The following is a 10,201-nucleotide window of genomic DNA, read 5'->3' on the forward strand; positions in this document are numbered from 1 at the left end:
GGCCTCCCCCGTCTCGCAATGAAATGTTTCAAACACCTGATGAAACCAGCAGTGGTCTGGTCAGTTAGTAACTCTAAATGGACCGCTCTCGTTAAACTGCATGCGAACAGTAAAATGTATGCCTTGCCTTCTTTCTTCTTCGAAATCTTGTAAATTATGGGCCCGGCGTAGTCCACTCCTACAACTTGGAACGGAAATGTCCCCTCTGTACGATCCACTGGTAAGTTTCCAGGCGGTGGATTTTGGAGCTTTGTCACATGGAACTTCTTACACCCATAGCAGTGGTTAACCACGTTCTTCGCCAGTTGCCGGAGACGGGGAATCCAATACTCTTGTCTCACATGCGCCATCGTTAGGCCGACTCCCCCGTGTAGCGTCAAGATGTGGGCGTCTTGCACCATTTTTTCTGATAGGACTACCCTGGGTGGCAAATACACCGGATAATGTCCTTGAATTCTTCCTCTGCACACATAGATTCCTTGGTCATTCTTCTGAAGGTTGAGCCTTTCTTGGTCTTCCAGAAACTTGTCTGTTACACTGTGTCTCTGCTGCTCCCGCCTTATCCACCACTTGACCTGTATCTCCGTCTCAGCTGTTGTCAAGGGTCCGCTTACTCGGTTCCACTTCTTGTTCCGGCAATTTTGAAGGAATCTCATGACCCATGCACTGATTCTGATCGTTCGCCAGAAGGTATGCCTTTCCAGCACTTCATCGAAGTCGTCCCTCGCCTCCACTGCCACTGCAAACACCTCCTTAGTAAGCTTAGCTTCTGCTTCCGTTTCTTTGTTAGGCTCTGTCACTACGTCTCCCGGCCACTCCTCTGGCTTGGACAACCATTGTGGTCCCGGCAACCACACATTACACAGCTGATCTGCCTTGCAGCCTCTGCTTCCTATGTCGGCTGGGTTGTGTTTGGAGTCGACATGTCTCCATACAATGTAATCTTTGTCGTTGATCTTGCGGACTCTGTTGGCCACAAACTGTTTGTAAGTACCTCCCCCCTTGATCCAGTGGAGTGCGACAGTACTGTCACTCCACCCATGGACTGACTTGATTGGATATCCTTCAAGTGCGACTCTCACGTTCTCCACCAGGTTAGCGGCCATATGAGCGGACACAAGTTCCAATCTTGGAATTGTAAGATTCTTCTTTGCTAATCTTGACTTTGCTGCTATTAAGCCCTTGCTCACCCCGGAGGCTTGCGTAATCACTGCATAGACGGCCGCTGATGTACCAACTCCACTTGTGTCACTGAATACATGCAACTGGACTCCTTCGATCGGCTCCTTGAACCTTGGTATGCTCCGCAGTACTTCAACCTTGTTGGGGAGGCTCCTCACAAACTTCAGCCACTGTTGTCCAATTCTGTCGGACAGTTTCTCATCCCACGGTAGTCGACTGTCGCATACTTCGCGGTATAGAAGCTTTCCCACTAATGTTGTGGGCGACGCTACACCAAGCGGGTCGTACACTGCAGCTAAGAATCGTAGCATTCCTCTCTTAGTGTTATCAACAGGTTCCTCAGGGAAAGTCACTGCAATTGTGTCCTCTCTCTTGTTCCACGGCAAACCTAATATCTTGGATTCACCTTCCTTAACTCCCAACTGTTGCTTTGCGTAACTCTGCTGTTCATCAACAGGCACCCCATTCTCACCGTCTAGCTGAGGCTCGTGCACCGGAACAACATTCTCACTCTCTAGCTGAGGCTCGTGCACCGGAACAACATCCTCACTCTCTAGCTGAGGCTCGTTGGAGTTCCACTTGTGCATGGTAAACTTAGCATCCCCAAACACTGATATGATCGTCTTCTTCAGGTCCTGAACCTCTTCTTTGGTGTTGCCCCCCGTGATGACGTCATCAACGTATAGACTCCTCAAGATCTCGTCTACCTCCACTGGGTATTTCTCTCTTAGGCTTTGCAAGTGCAACTTTAGTGTTCCCGCCAACAAGAATGGCGACTGGACCAACCCGAAGAGCGCTCGCGTGAATCTCAAGACTTCAATAACTGAAGGGTCCTTGTTCTTGAGCCAGTGGAAACGTAGTGCATCCCGGTCTTCAGGTCTTATGCGTACTTGTAAGAAGGCTTGTTTGATGTCAGCTGCTAAGGCTACCGGCTTTAGGCGATTTCGCACAAGAACGTTCCACAACAGATTCTGCAAGGGAGGCCCCGTTTCTAGGCACTCGTTTAACGACGGACTATCTTCACTCGGCTTAGCTGACGCGTCAAATACAATTCTGAGTTTTGTGGTCACGGCAGTTTCCTTTTTCACAGGTTTGTGAGGGATGTAAAATACTCTCTCGTTTGGCTCGTCTACAACTCTCTCAACTATCCCTTCAGTGAGTTGCTCTTGGATGATCTCATCGTACTTGTCTATCAGACCAGGCTCTCTCTGCAACTTCCTCACTAGACCTTGTAGTCTCCTGATACTTCCGCGTTCGTTCGATTGCAGGTGATCGTGACCCGGCTTCCATAGCAAACCCGATTCGTACCAACCTTCGTCACTTCGGTTCAGTTGCTCAGAGAATTCCGCAAACACGTTTTGCTGCTCTGCTTCTGGTCTATCTGCGAGTCCTAAAACATCTAAAGAGCAGAGTTGTTCGTAGTCCGCTGCCGATGTTTTCGTCAAATAAACGTTGGATAGCGCGGCTTCTCTCCCTGTGGACATCATCGTCCACCCCAGCATAGTGAACTCAGCAATGGGCTCAGACGGCTGACCAATTCTAGGTTTCGTCTCAGTTTTGATCCTTGAGTACTCGCTGGCGCCGAGTATTACATGAATGGGTAACTCACTCTTCTTGTCATCGTCATCCATGACCACTCCCTGCAGGTGACGATACTTGCTGATCAGTTCTCCATAATTCGGATTTGGGACTGTGAGTAGAACACCCTTGTCCACCTTATTGATCTTCGTCATCATCTCAAACTTCCCATCAACACTTTTAACCGTTACTGAATACCCTTGTACCTTTTGAACTGTTGAGCAAAGCATCATGTCAATCTGTCTATGTTCGATATGAGTTGGTCGCTTGTTAAGCCGTTCAATCAGAGCCGCTGACGCATAAGAGCTACCCGCACCTGTGTCTAGTAATGCTCTGCATTTGATCCCATCGACGAACACCACTACCACCGGATAAATAACAGAACCCTCACCAGTTGCCAACATCATTTGACTGTTGCTAGGCAGCCTGTCACAAATAGACGTGTGATGTCTGCCACCGCAATGTTGACAAGTGTACTTGCTGTGGCACTCCCGTGCTTGATGTCTTGTTCCTGTACAGTTGAAGCATAGTTTCTTGTCACTCAAGATCTGCCTGCGCTGGTGCAAGCCAGGGACTTTCTTGCACTGGGTGGAGCTGTGATCCTCGCCATTACAATAGATGCAGTTACGCCCCACCTTCGCACTCTCATCTTTGGTCTGGTAAGCAGGATTTTTCCTTGCTTGGAAGCGATTTCGCGGGTCACGGTTCGGAGGATAACGACTTCGCAGGTCAGGCTTTGGCGGTTCAGGTTTAAGGTTTTCGCTGACAATAGGGTTACGGTCACACCACTTCCTCAGGGATTCGATTAGCTCTGAAAATCCCCACTCTTGCCAGTTATCGTCTAGACGTACCAGATCCGCTCTGATTCCAGGTAATTTATCAAGCGTCGCACGCACAAACCCTCCTATTTCGTTAACCTTGCCCATGGTCTCTAGCACTTGTATGTGACTTGTTAGCTTCTCGTAGAAATCATGGATTTTTGCTGGGTGTCCACCATGAACTGTGGATAATCCAATTATGCATTGCATATGTGCATTTGCTACCTCACTGGGTTTACCATACTTGGTTTTCAATATAGCTTTGGCCCTTTCGTAACCCTCCGTCGTGAAAGGGAGTCCGTCAATAGACGCGCGGACACTGGATACTAGTAACTCCTTCAGGTAAGAAAACTTAGCAACTTGAGTTAGTTTAGCCTTGTCGATTTCAGTTTCGAATTGATTCCAAAACCTCATCCAATCCAGGAAAGTCCCTTGAAATTTAGTTATCTCCAGTTTTGGCAATTTCGCTCCGACACTGCTCAAATTCCCAGATTCCTCCGTGGATGCCTTCGCCGTTTTCTCAAGACTCGCTCGCGCTTCGTGTTTAGCCTTTTCAAGCTGGATCTTTTCCTCCAAATTCCGTTTCCGTTTCTCTTCCTCGCGTTTTTCCTCTTCGATTGATCTAATACCGGCAGCTACATATTCCACTTCTTTAAGAATTCCCTCAAATTTACTGATTTGGCTATCTAAAGTTTCGGTCCAAAGTCTGACCTCTGCAGGGTCATTCCCACTTTCAATACGCAACTCCTGAACTTCCAATTTGAGCTGATGTGTTTTGTCAATAACGTGCTCCAATGCGCTTCCATGTCTCTCAATTGTCTTCAGGTCTCCGGTCTCGATTACTTTCGCTGTATCTCCCGCTGTAAATTCAAGCATTTTCAGTTTACCTTGAATCTTCTCCTGCATTGTTTTGATTTCGCCTTCGGCACTCATGTTGTTGACTTCGGTGTTTCTTCGCTGTGTTTACGCGTAAAATTCCTCTCGTCACTCACTTCTCGCCGCTCGCTGTTACTTTCTCGAATCACAGGTGTCCTGGCAGGGTCGCCACCTTTTGTTGCGATGATTTCAACAAAATTTATTCGTTTCTCGTTTGATAAACTCGCTCGTACTCACAAGATCGCTCGCTCTCTTTCTCCTCGTGTTCTAGTGCCAAAACCGGTCCTGACCAGTTCGGCTTACGTCACACACGCACCACAGGAACCCCATTTCGGGTCCGACAGAAGATTGGATACGAGGATGGATTGAGGCGCGTGGGGTGTCATGGAAAGAGGCGAAGGAAAAGTAGAAAAATTTTTCCTTCGCCTCTTCGCCCCAATCCATCCTCGTCTCCAACCCTCTCACCCCACAAAACACGTAAATAGAGACTGGGTACGAGTCTGATCCAAACAGGCTCACGTGTATTTACCCTACTATCACATTTATTGCCTTACACTAATTTTGCAACCTTTGCAACTGCTGTTCCGGCTTTGCCCTCGATATGTTCGTATCCAGGCTATTTTTAAATAATCTTTAAATCATTTATTAATTACTAGACTCCTAATTAACCCTTATGACGTGGAGAACTGTCTAAATGAGCATCCTGCGGTCTTAGAATGCGCTGTGGTCAGTAGTCCTCATCTTATGTCACAGGTATGCTTTACGTATTAGGTAATCTTTTGACTTGGTAAAGTTGGTAAAGTGAGATCGTCTGGATGAGTGACGTACTGAGAAGGGCTGTTTGAGGAGACATTAGTGAGCTTACGCAACAGGATGGCTGGGGCCGGGAAGGGGATGGTGAAATATCATTGTGTGACCAACATGACATCTTGGTACCATCACATTTTTAAGCGATTTTCGACTACAACTGGCGTTCTCTCATCTGTGACAACCTGAAAACCACGAGCAGTAGGAATGTTACAATCTAGAGTCATGTATACTTGGCCGTCACGTTGGTCACACAAGCACAATTTGCCTTCCCATCACATCAGCCGTCCTGTTGCGTAAACTCGCTAATGGGGAGTTTAAGAAACGAGGACGGCAACGGTAACGAGAACGTCATTTAAAAATATAACTTCTCGTTTTTGTAACTCTTTCGCAATCATTTAAATTTGTTTAACTTGGAAAGTGCTGGCGAATTCTCCAGGAACTAAATTAGTATGAACGACGTCAAAGCAAGGAGAAATAAAGACGATTTTGCGTCATACGCTCCCGTTCTCGAGAAAACCTAAAAATTTGTCATTTCACGTTGTTGTTTTGCAGAGGACGGTAAAGAAATGTACCAAAATGTAAAACGCACGTGCAGAGCGATTGTTTTTGCTCATTAAGCCCATTGTTTTGTGGCGTTGTCGTTACCGTTGCCGTCCTCGTTTCTTAAACTCCCTATTAACTGGCATTTGGACAACGTGAGCATAAGCCATCATCAGGGTCAACTGTATCGCCAGTTTAGTCTTTGGTTATTGACCAGATTTATCAACTCTCAGGTCATGATGTAATTGGTCTGTCATTGCCTAGTTCCTGTACGTTTACGTATCCGAGACGAACGTCTTTTCCGCTCGGACCACGCGACCAAAAACGGATTGACCGAGATGAAAGACAGAGAGAGGCCTTGGGAACTAGATAAGGTCTGCCAGTAAAGCTGTAATTGTGTTTGGCTGTAAATACTTGACCAATGCTACCATTTGCCTCCCCTTCCCCTCGTAATGTTTTTATGTTTAAAAGAAAACTTTTTTCTTGTATGACAAGGCGAACGCGTTTGTACTAGTCTTTGGTTAAAGAAAGTTAAACTAAAGAAGATTCTTTAGGCTTCGCATATATATTTTCGTATTGTCTTTATTCTAAATAGCGAGCATATCATTATGTCTGTGAATGGTCTCAGCAATTAAGTAAATGAGTTTCTCCAGTTCTTTTCTAAAGAGCTCACACTGTTACTTACTTAAGCTTTCAATGTTTAGTTCAGTGCATGTATATTTAACAGTAAGGGTTAAGTGTTGATGACAAAGACTTTCAAGTTGTGTTTTTTCTCTAGACAATAAAAGCGTTTGTTGTATTGTCAACTGGTTTCAAGAGCAAAAACCAGGATGAACTGATAAAAGAACTAAAGGATCACGTGACATTCAACGCTGCCGGCTGGATGTGCCCAGAAAAGGTAATGTATTTGTTACGGTATTTGGTTGTTACATTCAAGAGTGCAATCATGATCAAATATATTGGAAGAACGTTTTTAATTTGCGCTGTAGTATTCTCGGCTTTGGGAGTATAAGCCTTATCACGGTTTTCGACGCCATTTTGACGGATAGGCAAACAGGCTTGAAATAACAGTGTTTGTATGGAAATCCGATGTCAAATAATTTTCATAAAACATCGCTTCTGAAAAATTCATGAATTGGAAACTTTTGGCACTAGAAAAAGGATTTTAAGAACAAAATTGGAGGGATGTAGCTGTGGAGAAAGTGTCCAGTTGTGTTTTGAACTTTCCATACATTTGTCTGTATAGCGAACCAGCCGTGAGCTGCTACTAAAAATAGTTCGCGGGAAAAAATACAGGGAAATGTATGGAAAGTTCAAAACACGACTGGACGCTTTCTGTCCCAGCTACATCCCTCCAATTTTGTTCTTAAAATCCTTTTCCTAGTAGAAAAAGTTTCTAATTCATGAATTTTTCAGAAGCGATGTTTTATGAAAATTATTTGACATCGGATTCCCATACAAACACTCTTATTTCAAGCCTGTTTGCCTACCCGTCAAAATGGCGTCAAAAACCGTGATAAGGCCTATTCTGGATCGGAATAGCAATAACACGAAATGGAAATTTCATGTTCTTTTGAGACCTATTTTATTCAGTTTCGCAAATAACAGAATAATATTTCATTCATTCTCCTCCTGATAGCCGAATTAACGGAATGCAGTTTACTTAGAATAAGAGGAATTGTGTTCTTTAGGGAAGGTTTTCAGTTTAATCGCAATTGTGTTCTTTAGGGAAGGTTTTCAGGTTAATCGGAATTGGTGGAATTTTGTTCTTTTGGGAACTGAATTCTGTGTATTTTGTTATTCCTGAACTTGAATAAGAAAAGCCATAATTGTTTCAAAAGAATGCGACCTTAGGAACGTCTCTGTTGTTTTACAGATAGCATTCGTCAACGATCTTCCAAAGACTTTGACTGGCAAGATGAATAGGCGTCAACTAAGAGACAGGGAATGGAGTACACAGATGAATACACAGTGAATTATAGAAGGAACTGGGAATGCACGAAAGCGTTTAATAAAAAGAACGACTATTAGCTGTCAATTACTGGGTAACTCCCCTAATCTTGAAACTGTGAAGAGGCACTACATTTGGGCTTTATTATTTATCATTCTCCTGTCCCTCTTAGCCAGCGGGGCCTTCGTACGAGGGAAAGGAGGCTCTGGGGACACAGGATTTGATTGGCTAGATCCTAACAAAAGAAATCTAAAACGGAAGTGAAAATGTTAGCGGTAGAGCGTGCGATGGGCGACTGGCGGCCTGGCGCGAAAAATAAAAGTAGCGTCAAAATGAAATGCAGCACTATGGCGGACACTAAAAAATCGCTAAAGATTCGCCGAAAAAGCCATTGGCAAATCTTTTAAACTTCTGTAGGTGTTATAATCAAACGGGTTTTAATTAGAAACCACTCTGTCAATAGTTTCGTGAAGGAAACACGGTGTGGAGTTGGAAAAGTCTTTAGAGTTTTTATCGGGAAGGGAAGTTTCGCTCGATGATAATTTTCCTAAAAAAAACACTGTCAACGTTAAACCTTGTTTTCACAAGATAAAAAACATTTACGAATTGCAGTCTTTAATGAAAAAGAGTCTATCTTCGCAGGAGCTTTCGTTGGCTGAGACAAAAGTGAAAGAGCTCGCAGTTCTACGCCAGAATGGCTAAATTTCCCGAACCTATCGGTGCAAACTGCTTCTCGCCCAGGTGACGATCACAAATGGCTGGAGCATTCCCCACAAATTTCCAACTTGGAATAAAGACAATAAAGTGCAGTAAGGGACATCTCTCTCAGCTGCTTTAGCTTTACGATGTAAGGCAGCAAGAAGGCCTCTATTTCATGTATGTTGGTATCTAGCAGCAGTGTAAAATATGTTCTTTCTGTTTGAGTTCACTTCAATGATATGATGACAGGATCCACCATCTCTAAGGAATTTGAAATTATATCTCTTGTTTTCTCTGTTGCTGTTACTGTCAGTGCATCTATAGGTACATTTGGAAACATGACACTTAGCATGCCTAGGAGCAGGTCTAAAAATAATTATTTCCCTATGAATATTATTAATTATTAACTATGTTTAACATGCAGTTGTTTTGCAACATCCATTTTCTAATTGTTTTTTTTGGGGGAGGGGGGGTGGTGGTGGTGGAATTAGGGAAATTACCAACTTGAAAGTGGAAGAGGGCAATACAAATAATTTATGTGTGCACTGTCATCCCTTCAAATCAAATACCTGCTAGAAATATCTTTGAGACATAAAAAGAGTGTCACTGAAAATACGAAAATTCCTTCAAATTGTATTTTATGTCATAATAGAAATTGCATTCAACATTTGGTCTTTTTTAGAACAACTTTTCAATATACTTAACATCTGGAACACTCATTGAACCCAATGAACTCAAAATAAGTCTCTTGAAGGCTACAGGCATCAAACATGATTAAACACACAAATGTCGATGTGTCATATAATAAGTGAATGAGTTAATGTGTGCTGAAGTCAAAATGGGTGAATTTATAGCAGAGATGGATAATCCAACCCAATGAATCTGTATGGTATTTAATTTGCAGGCATAAATACTAGAGATGGAGTGTTAGTAGTTTGTCCTTCTAATGGTATTCATGTATTAAAATTATTAACAATTATTGTTAATAGAACTGAGTGGAGTACAAAGTTCAATATTTAGTCATTTATTACACCCATTTTGAAATCACATTTCTTTTTGTCAAAAGTTATGTTAATATTTATTGATCTGCTTCAAGAAACCCGTTTTTAAGTGGTTATTATTATTTCATTTTATTTTCATGGGCTAAAGGGACGCACTTTTGAGAGCCAATCAGATTGCAAGGATCACCGTCCAGTGATGTTAAAATAGATGTAATAAGCATAGAAACAAATTATTGAATGATTCATCAGATGGTCCATCTGTATTATAAATTGAGCCCTCGAAATGCCAGTTCCATTCTAAAAATGCGAACGTACTGTAGTCATTTTCCCATTAATAATTTGCATAACATTGTACAACTTTAACATAATGACAGATTAACCAGGACAGGTTTGTATAGTGTGATTAAGGCTGATCACAAAGTATATAGTTCTAGAGTATCTATCTGTTTATTGTGAAAAGAAGTAGAATAAAACTTGTTACCATTCTGCAATGAGATGTGCCTCATCAACTACAGCTGCTTTGATCTTTTCCCTAATGTCAACACTGTCCAAAACCTTCCTATTTTTTTTCCAATAAACTTTTGGGATACAGAGAAGTCTAACGATTCGCTTCAAAGAATCATTGCAGATGGTAGTCTCATGCTGTCAAGTTTGATATCTGATCCCGCATCAGTGCATTCAACGGCGATGCGACCAAAACGATGGGGTCACTGACCTCCACTACATGAGTCAAAACAAAGGGCAAA

The 10,201-nt window shown here is 42.9% G+C and overlaps 1 protein-coding gene across 4 annotated transcripts in view; it reads left to right on the forward strand.

Moving 5' to 3' along the window:
* Nucleotides 1-9,946, forward strand: part of LOC146456595 (acyl-coenzyme A synthetase ACSM4, mitochondrial-like) — a 29,428-nt gene extending 19,482 nt beyond the window's left edge. For 2 of the 4 annotated variants that reach the window (XM_085093075.1, XM_085093077.1), the window contains exons 13-15: nucleotides 5,111-5,207; nucleotides 6,583-6,702; nucleotides 7,681-9,946. In XM_085093075.1, the coding sequence (XP_084949201.1) occupies nucleotides 5,111-5,207; nucleotides 6,583-6,702; nucleotides 7,681-7,779 (316 nt within the window). In that variant the 3' untranslated portion in view covers nucleotides 7,780-9,946. Of the gene's footprint in view, nucleotides 1-5,110; nucleotides 5,208-6,037; nucleotides 6,179-6,582; nucleotides 6,703-7,680 lie in introns of those variants that run through there. The other 2 variants (XR_014858813.1, XM_085093076.1) reach the window with 2 other exon arrangements.
* The last annotated feature ends 255 nt before the right edge of the window (nucleotides 9,947-10,201 follow it).

The sequence above is a fragment of the Pavona decussata genome, unplaced genomic scaffold (genome assembly GCF_977016875.1).
Source record: "Pavona decussata unplaced genomic scaffold, jaPavDecu1.1 SCAFFOLD_254, whole genome shotgun sequence".
NCBI lineage: Eukaryota > Metazoa > Cnidaria > Anthozoa > Scleractinia > Agariciidae > Pavona > Pavona decussata.